General features: G+C 62.1%; 3 protein-coding genes and 1 non-coding gene across 8 annotated transcripts; 2 read left to right on the forward strand and 2 right to left on the reverse strand.

Annotated features, from left to right (window-relative positions):
• Positions 1 to 138: 138 nt before the first annotated feature.
• Positions 139 to 11,804, reverse strand: MCRIP2 (MAPK regulated corepressor interacting protein 2). 5 transcript variants are annotated; one of them, XM_055409051.2, is made up of 7 exons: positions 11,643 to 11,783; positions 5,139 to 5,724; positions 4,916 to 5,030; positions 2,083 to 2,238; positions 1,084 to 1,211; positions 751 to 852; positions 139 to 527 (listed from the first exon to the last, which is right to left on the reverse strand). In XM_055409051.2, exons 2-7 carry the CDS (start codon positions 5,188 to 5,190, stop codon positions 457 to 459), a joined length of 624 nt encoding a protein of 207 aa, XP_055265026.1. In that variant the 5' UTR covers positions 5,191 to 5,724; positions 11,643 to 11,783; the 3' UTR covers positions 139 to 456. The 5 variants fall into 5 exon arrangements, with proteins under 5 accessions (XP_055265026.1, XP_088689370.1, XP_088689369.1 ...); XM_088833244.1 differs by having other exon boundaries at positions 5,139 to 8,664; positions 11,639 to 11,656; XM_088833243.1 differs by lacking the exon at positions 5,139 to 5,724 and having other exon boundaries at positions 11,639 to 11,804.
• A 120-nt stretch (positions 11,805 to 11,924) lies between these two features.
• TRNAG-CCC (transfer RNA glycine (anticodon CCC)) lies at positions 11,925 to 11,995 on the forward strand. The gene has a single exon. It is a non-coding gene; the product is annotated as a tRNA-Gly (tRNA).
• A 422-nt stretch (positions 11,996 to 12,417) lies between these two features.
• METTL26 (methyltransferase like 26) lies at positions 12,418 to 14,098 on the forward strand. The gene is made up of 6 exons (XM_055409038.2): positions 12,418 to 12,701; positions 12,862 to 13,024; positions 13,200 to 13,259; positions 13,588 to 13,655; positions 13,747 to 13,825; positions 13,905 to 14,098. Exons 1-6 carry the CDS (start codon positions 12,505 to 12,507, stop codon positions 13,950 to 13,952), a joined length of 615 nt encoding a protein of 204 aa, XP_055265013.1. The 5' UTR covers positions 12,418 to 12,504; the 3' UTR covers positions 13,953 to 14,098.
• A 349-nt stretch (positions 14,099 to 14,447) lies between these two features.
• Positions 14,448 to 18,294, reverse strand: WFIKKN1 (WAP, follistatin/kazal, immunoglobulin, kunitz and netrin domain containing 1). Its single transcript, XM_055409035.2, has 2 exons — positions 16,891 to 18,294; positions 14,448 to 16,009 (listed from the first exon to the last, which is right to left on the reverse strand). Exons 1-2 carry the CDS (start codon positions 17,059 to 17,061, stop codon positions 14,528 to 14,530), a joined length of 1,653 nt encoding a protein of 550 aa, XP_055265010.1. The 5' UTR covers positions 17,062 to 18,294; the 3' UTR covers positions 14,448 to 14,527.
• Positions 18,295 to 18,347: the final 53 nt, after the last annotated feature.

An 18,347-nucleotide genomic window follows, 5' to 3' on the forward strand; every position in this document is an offset into this window, starting at 1 on the left:
AGGTGCCAGAGTTGGACAGAGCTTCAGCTGTGGGGAGACGAGGCTACACAGCAAGTCATGCCGGGCCTGGGGCCAGGACACGAGCGCCCCTCCCCTGCCCACTCCCTACAGCCCACCGAGTCATGGCCTCTCCAAAAGGCAGTTTCTCAACTTTATTAGCCTGGAGCTCCTCCCTGCCAGCCCCACAGGCTGGTCCCCGGGCACAGTGAGCAGGACTGAGGTCAGACAGTTTCAACCCCTGGCCCCCGGTAGCCTGGAACAGCTGGGCCAAGGGGTCAGCAGGGGCAAAAGTCCAAATGCTGGCACTTCAGGTGTGGCCGGCGCCTGGCCAGGCCCAGGGTGAAGCACGGCCTGCCACAGAGGGTGGACAGAGCGCCATGGTCCTCTCCTGGCAGAGGGTCCAGCGTGGGTCAGGGCCAGGGCCTGCACAAGACAGCCTTCCTTCCAAAGCTGTGACTACGAGCAGTTGGTGATTCTGGCCAGGAACTGCTGTGCCCACCACTCATCCAGGTCGATGGGTACAAAGTCTGTGGAGAAACAGAAGGCTGGGCAGTGACACACCTTCCCGGCGGACCAGCGTGTGTCCCCCCTCCAGCTGGCCACAAGCCCCTCACCCAAATCCCAGCTGTAGCAGACGCGGGAAGAGGGGATCAGGTTCCATTCCTCGCCCCACCCCCTTGTGGCTAGAACCTGGCTGAACCAGGTCAGGGGTGGAGGGGGGGCGCTCCTTGAGGGTGGGGGAGGGCTCACTCTGCAGCCGGGGGTTGGGGGTCCTCTCCACGTACTGCACAGGCCTTGGCCCGCTCTCACCGGCCGGGCCACCACCCAGCTGCTGCTCCACTTGCTGCCAGGCTGTAGGGAGAGGACGGTCACACTGAGTCAGGTCCCTGGCACCCTCCCACCCTAGTGGCTAGCCTGGACCCCTGCCCAGAGCTGGGAATGGGAACAGGTGGCCCGCTGGACGGTCACAGGACCGACAGGCCCAGAGCCCAGGTACGTCCCAGCCCTCCAGGGATTTCAAGTTCAGGTTACAGTGGAAAGGGGACCCGTGGCCTGGGCCATTCTCTTGGGCCTCAGCGCTACCTTCTGACACAAATCGGACGTTCTCCTCGTGGGCCAGTGTGTAGGGCTCCTGGGTTCCCTCGAGGGATGGGGACGTGGCCGGTGGCCGGCGGCCATTCACCCGATTGAACACGAGCCTCGGCCCTGGACTGTGGGAAGGCGAGGAGACGCTCAGCCACGTTCCCAGGCCAGGTGCTACCTGGCAGAGCTCCCGGAGCAGTCGCAGGCCACCCCGCCCCACAGGCTAGGCCCAGTCCGGGCACTTCCCTGAACCACAGGGCAGCTGTGGGCTGCAGCTGGTGGCCGAGGCCTTTCTCCCGCAGGCCTGCATCCCCAACAGCTCAGCTCACACCTGCAGCCCCTGGCCCTGAGGCAGGTCTAAGGTTGCAGAGGGGCTCTGTGTCCCCAGATCCCCGCAGAGCCCCATGCTCAAGGCACACAGACGGCCCCCCATGGGTCTCTCAGGAACCTCCACTGCCACCTGCCTCCCCCCTCCCCACTGATGGGCCAGGCCTCCAGCAGCCCAGGTTCTGACCTGAGTAAACATGTTTTTCGGCCCAACCCCGCCCCCAGGCACAGTTCTTGGTCACTTTCTTCCCCACAGAAGCCTCTTCATCTCAAGATGCCCCCAGGATGGAAGGAAGGACCCAAACAAGAGCAGGTGGACTTTGCCCTTCGCAGCTACCCCGGCCCCAGAGACAGCTCCTGGTCTGGCTAGACAGTGCCAAGTGCTGAGTGGGCCATCCTGAGTGGGGAGGGTGACCGTGGCCCTGGTCCACCCCTGCAGCTTCCAGGCAAGGACCGTGCTCTTGCCCACAGGGTAGGAATGCTGAGTGAGGAGATGGCCCTGGGTGCTGGAGTCTGGCCTGGTGGGCATTCAATGTCCAGGTGGCCACTGGGCCCACCCTGGCCAGCCAGGCCCAGGGCATGGATGGGCTGCCCTGACCGGAGGCAGCTGGCCCAGCCCTGCACACATGAAGCCCGGGACAGGGCCGTGGAGGGAGCGGGGCCCACACCTACAGCAGGAGGTGGGAGCCGGGAGTCCTGGGCTGCACGTGCCACTCCGCCAGGCACTCGCGGTCCCGCCGGCCTGCTCGCCATCCTGGGCTCAGGTGCCCCACCGCCGCGCGGGGTTCCTCCTCAGCTGAGAGGGGCACTAAAATAAAGAGGAGCGTCCTGAGGGGCACCAGTCCCGCCAGCTCCAGGCTGGCAGGTCGGGTGGCCACCGAGAACATGGAGGGGCAGGGCTGCTCCCAGGCTTGAGCAACACCAACCAAAGTGCGTGGATGTCTGTCCTGAAGTGGGACAGCCCCTCACCTGCCTGCTAACCTTACCCCTGCAAGGCCACAAACTCCAGGAAAACTTGGAAACTGAGCATCCAAGAAGGAAGAAAAGAATTGCAGTCAAAGGCAACAAACTGCCCAGTACTTAGAGGGTACTTTCCCTGGTGGCTCAGTGGTAAAGAATCCGCCTACAATGCAAGAGACCCAGGTTCAATCCCTGGGTCAGGAAGATCCCCTGGAGAAGGAAATGGCAACCCACTCCAGTATCCTTGCCTGGAGAGTCCAGTCCATGGGGCCGCAAGAGTCAGGCACGACTTAGTGACTCAACCACCAGAGGGCGGCCTGGCTAGGGCTGAGAAGGGGTTCAGGCTGGCACCTGCCCGCCCCCTGCTGGCAATTACGTAAGGCGGCCCCATGGGCCCTCTGGAGGAAAGGGCACTGTTCCCCTGTGTGCCTATGGTCAGGTCCGGTGCTACCCCCACCTCCACCCTTGTGCCAGCACCCAGGGACTCGGTCCACTGGCAGGCCCTGCCCACGGCAGCAGCAGCTCTGGACTCCCTGCTCAAGGCCTGCCAACTAGGGCCTCCTCTTCATCCCCTTCGCTATTCTCCAATGTAGACCACCCGCCCATTTTCAGCCCAGACTCAAGAGAAAAGTGACCTGTCCAGAGTCACACGTGGTGAGTGGATGGCAGCATCAGAACTGTACGCGTGTCTGAGCCCGAAGCCCACAAGGCAGTGCAGCTCCCAAGCCTCCTCCCCCACCAGCCTGCCTCTCCTGCACCATCAGATGGTCATAGGGTCCCATTTGCTCTCCCCCCCACCACCCTGACAGCAGGTCTTTCTCTAGCTCAAGGAGAGAGAGCTCATCAAAGGCCCAGACTCACAAGCCTGTTCACAACCAATGTGCAGCGCCCAGACCCAAGCCCAGTCAGGAGCAGACGCTTGGGGCACCCGCGGTGCGCCAGGTACAGAGCACCCCAGTGGCTCATACTCCTTCTTCCCCGGCAAGTCTGGCTGAGGGAGGGTGGACCGGAAGTCTGGGTGGAGTGATTTTGGTGGGTCCCCCCTGCCAGAAATTTCAGGAGCAAGGCTGTGGGTCCCGGTGTGGGAGACCTGTAGGTGCTCTGGCCTCCCAGTGAGGGATCAACCCTGAGGCTGGGAGGGGAGTGGCTCAGGGAAGGGGTGACTTCAGAGGGAAGGGGGGATGGCACGGCCAGCACAGTTTGCCTTCCTGCTGCCCCCCTGCCAGACGGGGCTGTGGAGGTGGGGCCGAGAACCAGCACCCCTGACCCAGACCTGGCTGGCTGCCGCCCCTTGTCTCTTCCATCTCTCCTGGCACCCGGACCCTGCACACACCGCACGTTTTCTCCCCCACTCCCCTGCAAAGGTGCATGGAGAAAGCACGAGCTTCTCCAGGTAAGAGAGTGGGGTCTTCCTGCCTGGGTGACGGGGGTGGGGTGGGGGGTGGTGTGCCTCATTTCCCTCCCCAGGGCGTCAGGGCGGTTAAGGACCAGGGCCGGCGTCACAAGGCAGGGTCACACAGCACAGTGGGCCCTGGGACGCGGCCCCCACGGCCGCACGCACCCCTCTCCCCGGAGGCGCTTGTGGTCCTCACAGGACCAGCCTCAGAGTGTCAGCGTGCTCCTAGCAGGAGGCCACTGGAAGGGGCCTCAGCCTAGAAGGGTCTCACAGGCTGCCCCTACCTGTGGCATCTCAGGCCGGTACTGAGCGGGAGGGCAGGATGAGGGCACCCAGCAACACAGCCCCCAGCTCTTACCAACCCGGAGGCTGTCTGTCCTCAACTAGAGAAGAAATCCCAAGGCCTGTCACTGCTGCCCCCACCCACCCACAGCCCGCAGGAGCCTCAGGCCTGTGTGGCCTGGACCAAGCCCTGGGCCCTGAGCCTGCAGAGAATAAGACCAGAGATCGGACTCAAGCCAAAAAGTTACAGGTTCAGTCCCGGAGATGGAGGCGCTGACCTCCTGGGCACAGTGACTTGGAGGCCACAGTGGTGGAACTGAGGCAACCAGCAAAACTGCTAGTCAGGAGAGGCAGAAAAGCACCGGTGGGGACTCGGGTAGAAGGCGGAGGAGAGCAGCGGCCTGGCAGGGCCCTAGGGAACCACGTGCACCTCTCCCCCGCTGCTCGGCCAGCACGGGGCTGGCAGCCTCCGGCGGCGGCCGCTCCCGCCCTACAGGGCGAGTCCGCGGCAGCTCCTCTCAAAGCTTGGCTTCCCCCGTCCAAGGTCGGCCAGGGCACCTGACTCAGCCGCCTGGAGCCCCTCAGATCCAGGAGCGGGTCGGCTTCCTCCCGACTCTGGGTGCGTGGGGCCCCAGGGCTCGGAGGTGTGTCACGCAACCCCGGACCGGTTCCCTCCGACCCAGCCAGGTGCCAGGTGAGGCGGAAGCGCGGAGTCGCGGTCGAAAGCCGCAGGCGGGCAGGGTCGGCGGGCTCCGCCCCCTCCGCGCCCGCCGGGAGCATGTGGCCCGGGCTCCGCTAACCTTTCCCCAAGGTCACCCTCACGGCCCCGCGGCGGCCGGCGGGGGAGGGGAGGGCCGCGCGTCTCACCTCGACAGGGGCCAGGGGCCCGGCGGCTGTGCCCGCGAGTGCTGCGGGTTCGGCGCGGAATGCCGGCATTTCAGGAGCTCGCCGAGCCTGCTCTCCACCTGCTGCTGCGTGGGACCTGCGGGCACCGGGAGCGCGCGTCAGCCGCCGGCGCCGCGCCGGGGGCGGGCAGCGTGTGCCGACCCCCGCCAGTCCCCTCCCTGACTTGCCCGCCCCCGCCGCGCACCTGTGCGCCGCTGCGCGACCAGCTTGCTGGGTCCCTTGGTGATGGTGTACATGGTGCGGAGGGGCCGCAGCGCGCCCGCGCCCTCCGCGCCCTCCCCGCCCGCCGGCCCGCGGCCAGACCTCGCGCCCTCCGCCCGGCTGGCACTAGGCTGGCGCCGAGGGCGCGGCCCCTTTAACAGGCGGCCGGCGCCGCGGGGAGGGGGCGGGCCCGCCGCACACCCCCCGGACCTTAAAGGGCCCGCGCCTAGGCTCGCGGCAGGGGTGGTGCTGGAGCCTTGGGGAAACTGGCGGTACCCCCCAGCGAGGTCCGAGGGCGGAGTTTAAGCAAGTTGCTCAGGGCCCGGGCCGCCGTCCGCCACTGGAGGAGGCTCGGGGGCCACGGGCACCCAGACGTGGCGAGGCTCTGGCTCAGGCCCTCGGGGGGTCGCCGGTGGTGTCCCAGGAGCCGAGACGTTGACAGGAGCTGGGAATGATCTGTGTGGACCCTGGAAGCAAGGGTGTCCCCACGCACCGCAAGTCGGAGACCCTCCGCCAAGTTGCTTGGGCCGGCCTGGGCCAGTGCTGCGGTTCACTCACACGCGACTGAGCTGGGGTCAAAGATGAGAACAGCGGGTCGACCCCCAGATTTCTGCAGAAACATGACACCCTGGGAATCTCTCTTTCTTTCCACGGGACAGGAGCTGGGTACCTTCTGCTACGTGTGCGCCTGCACACCCCAGGGAGGGGGCGGAAGGCCCCTTACCAATCCAGGAGCACCCTGGGTGCTGGGGGGGTGCAGAAAGCAGGTGAAGGAGCCCAGCTTGCCTGTCATCCCCCGCGGGAGAAAGACCACTTACTCCTCCACCCGCCCCAGGCACTGGGGTCAGGACACTAGACCTACTGCAGTGACGTGCCTCAGGAGGAACCAGACCTGCCTGCAGGGGAGGGGTCGGCGCTGGGCCCTAGCCTGCCCATGGCTCCTTCCCGAGGGTGAGGTGGAGCTGCCCCCACTCCCACAAGACCTGTGACCTGAAAGGGGAGAGCATGCCCAGGGAGCCAGGGCATGAGCACACACACCCACCTCCAGCCACGCTGGGCCCCCTTTCCACCCCTGGGGCCCATCCCCCGCCCCTCCCCCCCAGCTGTGTCAAGGCCAGCATGATCCTGTGTCATCCGTGCTCGCGGCCCTGGTCTCTTCAGTGGCCTCGAGCATAATGCTAACTCACGCTGGGGAGACTTTGAAGGGTGAGGGGCCTGGGGGTGGGGAGGGTCTCTTCCAGAAGGCACATGCTCTGGGCAGGAGGAGCCAGGCCCTGGGCTGACATAGAGCTGACAGCTCCTCCTCTTATGGTGGGCACCCCCCTCAGGCCAGCGTGGAGAGGACCCTGTTGATGGGCAGGCAGGCTTGGCCTTGATGGTGGGCAAGGCTGCTAGACCCTAATGTCCCAGCCCTGCCCCTGCTCCTTGTCTGAGGGCAAAGGTTGGGTCCAGAGCCCTAGGAAAGTCTCCAGGAGAAAGCCACAGAAGAGGAATGGTCCTGCCAGGCGAGAGTGGGGGATGGGTTGCAGGGCAGGCTGGGGGCGGGGGTGTGTGTGAAGGAACCCAGAGGTCCCCAAAGACACTGAGCCGGGGCCGCTGGCAGCCAGGGAGGAGAAGGCAAGTTTGTAGGGGGGCAGGCAGTAAAGCCCTGACACCTGTGTGCAGGAGGGAAGGGCCTCTCTCCCCACCCCGACTGCCACCCAGGGGCGTTCCCAGACTCCCTGATGCCAGAACTTAGCCTGAGCACCTGACCCACCCTGACTTGGGGACAGAGCCAGGAGGCATGGGGAGGGCCCAGCCTGAGGGTCTAGTCGGTCTGTGACCAAGAGCTCAGGTCGGTTCTCCAGTTGGGGTAGGAAGCCTGGCCAGTCTGGCCTTGCCTGGACTACACTGTCCATGACAGTGAGCAACCTGCTAAGCCCCCAGAGACAGTGTCTTGCAGCCGGCAAACATTCCCTATTGTCAGAGAGGCTGGGAACCCAGCCCAGAGTCAGTCACGGGCAGCTGAACAGGAGGCAGGAGCCTCACCCAGCACCCAGCCACAAGCCCAGAAACGCCTGGAGCCACACAGAAAACATGGGTGTCGTAGCAAGGAGGGACCTTTACCTTACTGACTCCAGTTAACCCTAATGAAGACGTTAGGGTTTTTCTCTTCTTTGCTATTGTTTAGTCACTAAGTTGTGTCTGACTCTTTGCAACCCCATGGACTGTAGCCCACCAGGCTCCTCTGTCCCTGGGATTCTCCAGGCAAGGATACTGGAGTGGGATGCCATGCCCTCCTCCAGGGGTTCTTCCCAACCCAGAGATAAAACCCATGTCTCCTGCATTGACAGGCAGATTCTTTTCTGCTTAGCTACTGGGGAAGCCCTTCTCTTCTGTGTGCATGAGTCGCTCAGTCGTGTCCAACTCTTTGTGACTCCATGGACTATAGCCTGCCAGGCCCCACTGTCCATGAAATTCTCCAGGCAAGAATATTGCAGTGGGTTGCCAGTTCCTGCTCCAGACTTTCTCTTCTAAAAGGCTCTAAATATGATACTGAAATTTTATATTAGAGGAGAAAGTTTAAGTTTTCAGCCATCCTCAGTCATTTTGCAGATCTGAAGTTCATGCCCTCACCAACCCAGAGTGAAGGATGGGCTTCTGCCAACAAAGCGTGGTCAGTGGCCCCAGGAAAAGCTCTGGCAGGATGCTCCTGTATCTGCCATCAAGTGTCCAGGGACTGCCCATCCCTTTTTGTTTGTTTGGCTGCAGCTTGTAGGCTCTTAGTTTTTTGATTGGAGATTGAGCCCCTGTCCTGGGAGTGAGAGCACTGAGTCCTAACCACTGGACTGCCAGGGAATTCCCAGGGCTTGCCCATTCTCACACCCAAATACAGTGAGTTGAACAGTGGCCCCTCAAAGAAACACCACCTGGAACCTCAGAAAATGACTTTGTTTAGAATAATGGTCTTTGCAGATATAATTAAAGCAAGGGATTTGAGATAATGTCATCCCAGATTAGAGAGGGTCCTAAAATCCAGTGAAGCCTGTTCTTGGGAAAGGAGAGGGTCGTATCCTCCCATTGTGTGAACACTGTATAAATCCTAATTATGTTGAATTGGTTCATAGTGCTTTTCAGGTCTACTCTATCCTTCGACTTGTCTATTCATCCTATTAATTTTTAAAATTCTATTAATTTCCAAGAGTTTGTTATTGAAACTCCAACTAAAAATCTACTTAAGAAAATAATTGTCATATATAGTGGAACTTTATGTAACTTTATATTTTCCAAGTATCCTGTAAATGTGTTATCATACTTTCATAACTTAAAAAAGAAAAAAAATTTAAATAAAGATAAAAAGGAGAGGGATATTAGGACACAGAGAGACCAGAGAAGAGATGGCAGGGAGGTGGCCACAAGCCCAGGAGTGCCTGGAGCCACAGAGGAGCAGGAAGCTGTGCTGACGCAAGAGCTTCCGGTAGGGCCGTTGGGGAGCCGACATCTTTATTCTGGACTTCTGGCCTGCAGAACTGTGAGAAAGGAAACTGTTGTTTGGAGCCACCACACTTTGGAGTAATTTGTCACTGTAGCTCTGGAAAATCAATATGCTGAGGGAATCAGTAGTGGGTGAGCACCCTGGGTACATTCTGCAGGGCTCGGGAGGGAGCTCAGCAGGTGGTGGGCGCCTGGGCCTGGACCCCAGGAAGGAAGCTGGACGCCGCTGTTGGCTCTAGACATCACGAGGTGGCAGGAGTAGCCAAGAGGGCCCTTCTGGCTCCAACAGTAACCCTCAGGACACAACCTCAGGAGGTAGCACTGAGCGCAGGCCCAGGCGTGGGACGCTTCCAGGGGTCCCATGTTCAGCATCTCCTGGGGGGCTTCAGAGTCTGACATACATCCGGGACTTCATGGAAAGTGTGTGCCCACACACCTTCACACAGTCCCAGGTGCTCCCATGCATGCATGCACACACGCATGCACGCTCATACTGCAGCGAAGCCCACTGCTCTGCCCACTGCTTTTGCCTCTGCCCCAGGCTCTGAGCCTGATGAGTGTGGAGGGAGGGCGGGTGTCAGTTCACACAGAATCCAGCCCAGAGGGATGAACGGCAAGCAGAGGGCAACTTGAGGTCAAGGGTTGTTAAATGGAAGACGTTGCTGGGCATGTGGGCAGCACATATAACAGGAAGGCTCCCTCCGTCCTACAGGACACACCTCTGACGCAAAGAGTTTGGGCTTTTCTTACTAAGCAATCCTCTAGTTCTCTTTGGACCCCATCTGGGTATCCTACAATCTAAGTGGATTCGAACTCCACCCACCCAGTGTCCACACAGATCCACAGGCTCAGGGCTCAGTCCCACAACACAACAGGCAAGAATACTGGAGTGGGTTGCCATCCCCCTTTCCAGGGCATCTTCCTGACCCAGGGATCAAATCAGTGTCTCCTGCAGCTCCTGCTAATGCAGGTGGATTTGTGACTGACCAGCTGTAAATCAGGGTCCTGTAACTTGCCAGAATGACTCACAGAACTCAGGGGAGCATTTTGCTTACCTTATTGGTTTACCACAAAGGACACAACTCGGGAACAGATGCAGGAGATGCCCAAGGAAGGTGTGGGAAGTGGTGTGGAGCCCCGCACTCTCCCCGGGAGCCACCCTCCCAGCCCTCCTCCTTCACTGGCTGGAAGCTCCCTGATCCCCTCCATCTGAGGTTTGAGTGGAGGTCCATCACATGGGTAGGACTGGTTAATCCTGTAGATTAACTTCGTCTCCAGCCCCCTATCCCAAGAGGTCAGAGGTCAGGAGTGGGGCTGAAGTTTTCCCTGGCAACCAGCCCCCCCACCCCCCTTCCTGACTTGTCACCCATCTGGTGTGAACCCAGGTGAGGTTGAAAGGGGCTCGTTATGCATAACAGATGCTCCTCTCACCCCTTCCTTCAGAAAATCCCAGGGTTTTAAGAGTTCTATTCAGAAATCAGGATGCAGACCAAATATCCATTTCTTTTTTTCTAAAGTTTCTTTGGCTGCTCTGTGTCTGGGTGTTTGTTGCCGCACAGGGGATCTTTGATTTTCATTGCAGCATGCAGGCTCTTTAGTTGTGGCATGTGAGATCTAGTTCATTGACCAGGGATGATGGCTCAGCAGTAAAGAATCCGCCTCCTGAGTGCAGGAGATGGGGTTCAGTCCCTGAGTTAGGAAGATCCCCTGGAGGAGAGCATGGCAACCCACTCCAGTATTCTTGCCTGGAGAATCCCACAGACAAAGGAGCCTGGCCAGGCTACAGTCCATGGGGTCTCAAACAGTTGACTGGGCAACTAACACTTTCTTTCCCATTGGGAGTGAAGAGTCTTAACCACTGGACTGCTGAAGATGTCCCTCTATTGTTTATTGTATGATAACAGCACAGGGCAGCCCAGGAAGGCCAGGGAGCTTTGTGCCCCTTGGGGGGATGAGGAGGCTGAGGGGCCCCAGCTGGCCACTGACCATCACAGGTGGGGGGCAGAGATTCACATTGACGGACACCTCTTGTCCACCTGGAGACGCAGAAAATACCCAACAAACCAGGTGTGCATGTGTTGCTCAGTTGTGTTGCCTCCCCACTGTGGAATTTTCCAGGCAAGAATCCTGGAGTGGGTTGCCATTTTCTACTCCAGGGGATCTATCTCAACTCAGGGATTGACCCCATGTCTCTCGCATCTCCTGCATTGACAATGCTGATTCTTTACCACTGGCACCACCTGGGAAGCCCCAGCAAACCAGGATTTGAGGCAAAAGTGAGGTAATGAAAGCTTATGAAATGAGAAAGTCGGCTAAGAAAAAAGTGTGGTAACGCTGAATGCTAAAGGGGCTGTCTGGAGGTCGGCCCACTGAGTGAAACTTTTCCAGAGGCCTTGTGTTCACACTGGCCAACCCTACACCAGGTCTTGGCCCTAAGAGGCAAAGGCTGTTCTCCCCATCTGACCGCATTCATACTGTAGTCTCCGGTCCCACTCTGCATGCCCCCGAGAGAGCAACCCCAGACAAGCCCGGTAAGCGCCATTCTCAGAGCTTCTTGTCAGAGCGACCCTGGGTGTGTGCGGGGGCAGGGAGCGTCTCGCGCAAGAAAAATTGCCAAGCAATGGAGATAAGCTAGACCCGAGTGTTGAGCGCCGCCTCGCACCTGCTAAGAGGGCCCTTTCCGAGACAACCAGGGAAGAGCGGTCGAACACACAAACCGGCCCCCGACGAGACTCGGAGGTCACCGACCCCTCAACACCCGTGAACCCTGGGTTTGCACTGCTTATCGCAGGGCCACAGAGACACCCAGAGCAGTACAGGCTCGTCTCCGCAGGCGGCCCGCCCCTCCCGGGGCCGCGCCCCGTCCACCGCAGGGAGCTCCGCCCCGCTTCCCCGCCCACCGCAGGGAGCCCCGCCCCACTTTCCCGCCCACCGTAGGGAGCTCCGCCCCGCGGCCCAGCTCAGACGAGAGCCCAGTCCAACCGCGAAGGCCATCCCATGGCCCCGTACCCACAATTTCCGGAATGCCGCGGTTGCTATGGTTGCTACAGCGCCAGTTCGAATCCAGTCGGCCAGAAACCGCGTCCCTCATCGCCGCTCCTTCCCCTGGAGTGCTGGGTGCCCGAGAGAATCGGCGGGACTCCCGCCTTCCCGACCCCCGCCCCTCAAGTCCCGTGCTCCCAGCCCTGCTGCTCGCGCCGCAGCGACGCCTGCGCTCTGACGGCTCTGCTCGGGGCTGGGCGGCGGGGCTTGCGTCATAATCTCTTAAGCCTCGCGGACACACCGGCTGTCAGCCGCGCCGCTGGTGTAGTGGTATCATGCAAGATTCCCATTCTTGCGACCCGGGTTCGATTCCCGGGCGGCGCAGCGGGTGAGATGTACTTTTTTTCCTCTCAGACCCCAAAATCCCCGAGGGATTTAATTAAAAAAAAAAAAGAAACCCAGACAAAGGGAAGGAATCCGTTCCAGTGCGACACGAATGAGACAACTTCGGAGTTACAAGGACTATGAAAAAGTGCTAGGACAGCCACGGGCACCGGGTGCTGAGCCAATGGACGCCTGTAAACTAAAGACCCAAGCTTGCCTCCCGGTTCCCGTCCCGAGGCGGCGGCTCGCGGCGCGCCTCCCTGGACTGCGGTGCCTTTAAGGCGCGGCGCGTGGCCTCCTGGGAATTGTAGTCCGTGGAGGGGAAAGGCCAATTGCAACGCGGCCAGGCCACAGCCCCCGCCCCCCTCACGGTGCTTGACTACCACTCCCGATGGGCGCCGCGGCTCCGGACTACCACTCCCGAAGGGCACCGCGGTGCTTGACTGCCTGCCCCGACGCTTCCGGCTGTGCCAAACTCGCGAAGGCGCTCTCCGCGGGGGAGAGGAAAAATGCTGGTTGCGGAGGCCGCCGAGCGAAACAAGGAGCCCATCTTGCAGGTGTTGCGGCAGTACGTGGACTCGGCCCAGCGCGGCGTCCGCGTGCTGGAAGTGGCCTCGGGCTCGGGCCAGCACACAGCCCACTTCGCGCGAGCCTTCCCCTATGCGGAGTGGCAGCCGTCCGACGTGGACCAGCGCTGCTTGGACAGGTGCGGCGGAAAGGTGGGACCCTGCGGGTGAAAGTGGGCCCCGTCCCGCTGCCCTGGATCCCTCCGCCATTGTGGTTCCTCTAAGCCTCCCCCAAGCAGGATTGCAGGGGCTCAGAAAAGGCTGCACAGGCCACCCCCACCACTGGCTGTCCTCCCGCAGCATCTTGGCCACCACTCAGGCCCACGGGCTGCCCAACGTGAAGGCCCCTATGTACCTGGACGTGACCTGGGATTGGAAGCAGTGGGGCGGGATCTTGCCGCAGTCGCTGGACCTGCTGCTCTGCATCAACATGAGCCACATCAGCCCCCTGAGTTGCACCGAGGTCTGTGGGAGCGTGGGCGAACCACCCACGGGCCACCCTCCTGCGCCATGTGGCACTTTTTCCTGCACTGGGAGGGAGCGGAATGCCCGATCTGCTCTGTATCAGCGATGGGGACTCAGGCCGGGGGAAGTCCTGGGAAAGCTCCTCACTGTTGTTCTGCTTCCCCCCTCCGCAGGGCCTGTTCAGAGCAGCAGGACACCTGCTCAAACCCAAGGCTGTGCTCATCACCTATGGGGTGAGTGCTCCTGCCTGAGCTGGGCCTCCCCAGGCATGCGGCCTTGGCTGTCCGGGCCTTTCTGGACTACCTTCTCGTCTTGGTATTTTCAGTTGCCTTTCCCTCCAGCTTCCTGTCAGCACTGAAGCACACCCAAGCCCTCTGCTCTCCAGCACTCCCCTGTTACTTGCCCTTGTTCAGCACTGTCCTCCACTGTCCCCTGTCTGGGGGTCATCGAGGGATGGGTCCTTTCCATTCTGTGGATGCCATCCTGCAAGTGTGCACAGTGCCTGGCTGGGGACGGCTGAGCCTGTGGACAGTGGCAGAATGGTGTCTCCCATCTCCACAGGCCTATGCTGTCAACGGGAAGATTTCTCCCCAGAGTAACGTGGACTTTGACCTGACTCTCAGATGCAGGTCAGAGTTGGTTGGGTAGGGGACTTGGCCGGGGGGCAGGTGGGTCGAGTGACCCCCCCAGGCCACGACCCCACCTCCTCCCCTCATGCAGGAACCCCGAATGGGGGCTGCGGGACACCTCCCTGCTCAAGGACCTGGGCCAGGCCAATGGCCTGCTCCTGGAGAGGATGGTAGGTGGAGAGGACTGTGGTCGTGGGCAGCCTCCCTGGGGACCAGGAGCAGCTTCTCCAGCCTAAGTATCTCCCCTAGGTGGACATGCCAGCCAACAACAAGTGCCTAATTTTCAGGAAACGGTAACTCCCTCTTCTGTGATGCCTGTGTCCCTGAACAAAGCCCCTGCTCCTCTGGGCCAGGCTGCGGGGCGTGGCCCTGCCCAGACTGGGGATTCTTGACCAGTGGCCACAGGGCTGCTAAGAACATGAGAATAAAGGCCTGCTACCCCACTGCTGGTATCTCCCATGTCATCTCCTGGGAGCACCCCTGCAGGGTGCCTGTGGGCAGTCTCTGTCTCTGAGGTTTCCATGCTGGGCACAGGAGGGGTCTGGCCTGTGGGTCAGGACTCGCGGGCATCCTGGACTCTGTTGCTCCCCTCGGGCAGTGAGTGGAGGGAGGAAGAAAGGCCCCAGGGAATGCTGAGGCAGGACCGAGCTGACTGCCTGGTCCTCTTGCCGTGGGGAGGTGGCACCCACCTCCCAGGCTGGTCCTCACTGGTGCTCCCTCCTGATCTCAGAGCGGAGCCACATGCGCATGCGGGGGCTGGGCCCCCAGCACCCACAGGCATTGAGATCCAGGACTTTTATTCAGGCGGAGGGCGGGGGTGTGGGGAAGGCGGGGCCTAGCATGTCGGCAGGGATCTGGTGTTGGTGGGGAGGCTAGTCCTGGAAGCGGTTGAGCAGCTCGCAGGCCTTCCTCTCTAGCAGCTCAGAGATCTTCTTGACGCGCTTCTCGCTGGCGGTGCGCACGTAGCTGCCCGCGTCCAGCATGGCCACGCCGTCGCGCACCTCGCCCATGATGACCAGCGGGCCGTCGCCAGCCGTCACGTTGGGGCAGGGGCAGGCTCGGTCCACACCGATCAGCGTCACCTCCAGGTACTTGGTGCCCAGGAGCCTGAGGCCCATCTTGTCGTCCTTGAGTACCTCGTCCAGCGCCACGCGCGCGATGCCACCGCCGCCCGCCTCGGGCTCCTCCAGCACCTCGGTGAGCCGCCCCACGATGGCGAAGTCGCTGCGGCACAGGCTGAGCGCCAGCTTGCTGCGGAGCCGGCAGGCCCGGCAGGGCGGCGTGCGCGGCACCGGGCAGGCGTGCTCGCAGCTCTCGCGGCTCTCGAAGTTGTTGCCGTTGCCCTCGCAGCCGCTGTACTCGAAGGGGTGGCAGTGCTGCAGCAGCGGGCTGTAGGCCCAGCGCGGCTCCCAGCCCTGGCAGGGGCCCTGCACGGCCGGCAGCGCGCAGGCGTCCCCGGGGTCATGGGCACACGCCTGCTGGCACGCCTCGTAGGTCTCAAAGCCCTGGGCTCCCCCAGCACAGCTGCCCACGGGGAAGGTCATGCAGCCGCGCCGTTGCGGGTCAAAGTGCCAGAGGACCCGGCCAGATGGGGGGCCGACACAGGCCTGCGTGCTGGGCAGACACTGGGCCGGGGCGGTGGCGGCCATGTGGGCCCCAGCCCCGGCCAGATCCCTCTGGACCACGGACAGCGGGAAGTCGGCCCGCAGCAGGCCGGCGGCGTTGCGCGCCGTGCACGTGTAGAGGCCGGCGTCCTCGGGCCGGGCGTTGTAAAGCACCAGCTGCCCGATGCTGGTGACCACCACGTTGCCATACATCTGGTCTGGCCGCATGATCAGGTTCTCCCTCTGGTCACTCTGCTTCTCCCAGGTCACGGCGGGGGGCGGGCGGCCGCTGACGTCGCAGTGGAGGCTGGCCGTGCCCCCCACATATACTGCCTGCGGGGAGGGGCTGCTGTAGAGGGCAGGCGGCACTGGGGCATCTCCGGGCGTGGGGCGGGCAGTGGTATCGGGGGGCCTGGGGCTGCTGGGTGGCCAGCTGAGGACGTGCTTGCAGGGCACGACACGCAGGCGCAGGCCGCGCAGGCACGCCTCGGCGTCCATATAGCAGCGGTTGTAGTAGGTGAGGCCATCTGAGGCGCAGGTGAAGCTGGGCTCCTTCTCGCAGCGGTCCCGGCAGCGGCACACTGGCTGCCCGTCCCAGATGTCGCAGTCGGAGCCCTGCTGTGTGCACACGAAGCCTTCACATGAGGCCGCCAGCCTGGATGCAGCCAGGCTGCCGTCAGGGAAGCGGGCAGCCACACAGCTTTGCAGCCCACACACGTTGGTACAGCACTTCTCGGTGGCCGCGCAGTCCTGGAGGGTGGGGGGCACAGCTCAGCGGACACCTGAACACTTCCTCCCACCCAACCCCAGCATGCCCAGCTTGGGCGTGGGAGGCCCACTGCCTCTCCTTGCTTCAGTGTCCCCCCCGGAGCTGAGCAGGTTGGCTTTCCATCTGGGGGTGAGCCACAACTGCCAGCAGCCCCTCACAGGTCACCTTGTTGAACCTCACCGAGCCCCCAGACCCTTGGCCCCCAAAGCAGGTGGTTGTTACTCCCATTGCACTGATGGGGACATGAAGGCCTGGGGAGGATGTACAACGTTCTTAAGGCCACTGTAGTGCTGTGGGGCCGGGCTGCAAGGACAGCACATCCAAACAGGGCCCTGGCCTCTGCCTTGCTGGGCCCGAGAACAGCGAGTTTCAGGGTCGGGGTGGGCAGGTCTGGGGACTGAGAAATCAAAGCCGCTCAGTCGTGTCCGACTCTTTGGGACCCATGGACTGTACCGTCCATGACGTTCCCCAGGTCTCGATACCGCAGTGGGTAGCCATTCCCTTCTCCAGGGGACCTTTGCAACTCAGGGAATCGAACCCATGTCTCCCACATTGCAGGCAGACTCTTTACCAGCTGAGCCACCAGGGAAGCCCATTCAATCTTCAGACACATGAAGGCAGCATCTGGGGGTGTCTGTCCCCAGGGCCCCTCACGTGGAGCACAGTGCGAAGAGTGGGGAGCCCCAAGAGAAAATGACCTCCAGGGTCAAGGGTGGCTGGGTCACCTCTGCAGTGCTGGCAAATCCTGGGGCAGGAGTGAGGTCTGGGCTCCTCCAGTGCTGACCAGACCCCCAAGACACCCTGGGCCCCCCAGGAGCTGGTCTCCCCCACAGCCGGGCTGGTGGGGACTGCCTGTGCTCACCTGATCTCCGACGCACTCTCGCTCACAGGTGCTCTGCGCGTCCACCCACAGGTTGGGGCTGAGCTGGTTGGGGCACACCCCTGGGTGGCCCCCAGGCCCCGGCGGCAGGCTGGCCCCCGCAGTCAGCCCAGCCAGGAGCAACAGCGGCAGGAGTGGTCTCAGGGCCGGCATGAGGACCGCGGGACCACAGGGTGGGGGGTGTGGCTACTAGCCCCTCCTCAGACCCTGCTGAGCCCCACGCCCTGCAGGCATCCACCCTCCCAGACCTGTGATCGGTGCCCTTGCTGTCTGCCCTGGGCTCCCCTGTGCCCCAAAGTTGGAGCCCACAGCGGACACTGGCCTCAGACCGGGTAAAGCGGAGTCTGTGCATGTGGCACTGGCCCCTCCCCCGCCTGGCCCCTCTGGTCAGCTCAGGGCAGGGGGCGGGGAGACGAGGAAGGGTGGGGAGGGGCCAGCGCCCAGGAGCACAGAGACACTGGCCACGAGGGTCACCGAGGGGCGGAGAAGGGCGGCTCTGGCCAGAGAGGGGAGGGGGGACTGCTGTAACCGGAGCCCCTCCTCCCTCCAGGCCCTGGGTTCAGGGATGGAAGGGCCCTGGGATCAAAGCTGTTCTGCAGGAGGGGGCAGGGCTGGCCAGCCCCTTTCCCCCACCCAACCCCTTCCCCAGAGCAGGCTGCCCCCTGGGAGTCACTGTGTCCGTGCAGACCTGCAGGGGATCTGCATCCAGCTGAGTCACCGTGGGGTTCTGCTCCCTTCCCAGGAGAGCCTCTTCCCCTGCTACTTCCCAGAGGCTCACTCCGCCAGCAGATCTTGAGGTCAAATCTAAATGCTTTCTGCTGGAGAGAGGCATTCGCTGCACAAAGGTACCTGGTGGGTGGTTCTGCCTGGGGTTGCTCTGGTGACCAGTGGTTGGTGGAGGGGGGAAGCTGATGCAGGGCAGAACTCTGCATTTAGGGGCCCCCCCCAGACCCAGGCGCCCAACCCTTGGTCCAGGGCTTTCCTCAACTGGGTAATGGTGGGTGCCAGCAAAGGGGGCTCCTAGAGCCGTGGTCACACGAGATGTGGACACTACAAGGGCAGTTTACTTGGACTGACTTGAGTCTCAGTGGCCGTGTGTGGCCCTACGTGGGGCCATGCAGTCCTGAGAGACACCAAGGGCATCTAGGAGCACCCTGAGAAGAGTCCCAGGAGAGCTTAAGAACAGTCAGGACCCAAAGACCTAGGCCTGCCCCCCGCAGGCCCTATGACAGGGAGCCCCGCTCCCGGCAGGTGGGAAGCCTCTCATGGGCAGGTGCAGATCAGGGCCCAGGGGTCAGACTGCCCATTCTGAGACCGACAAGAAAACATCCTGCCAGCCCATATCTGACCTGCTGACTTGAGAGGCAGGGTCCTAAGAGCCTGGTCTGGTGCAAACACCACCAGGAGACACCCCAGGTGCAGGGGACTGAGCAGGACAG

This window comes from Moschus berezovskii, chromosome 27, assembly GCF_049115385.1.
Source record: "Moschus berezovskii isolate FMDL1 chromosome 27, NW_MosBer_1.0, whole genome shotgun sequence".
Taxonomy (NCBI): domain Eukaryota; kingdom Metazoa; phylum Chordata; class Mammalia; order Artiodactyla; family Moschidae; genus Moschus; species Moschus berezovskii.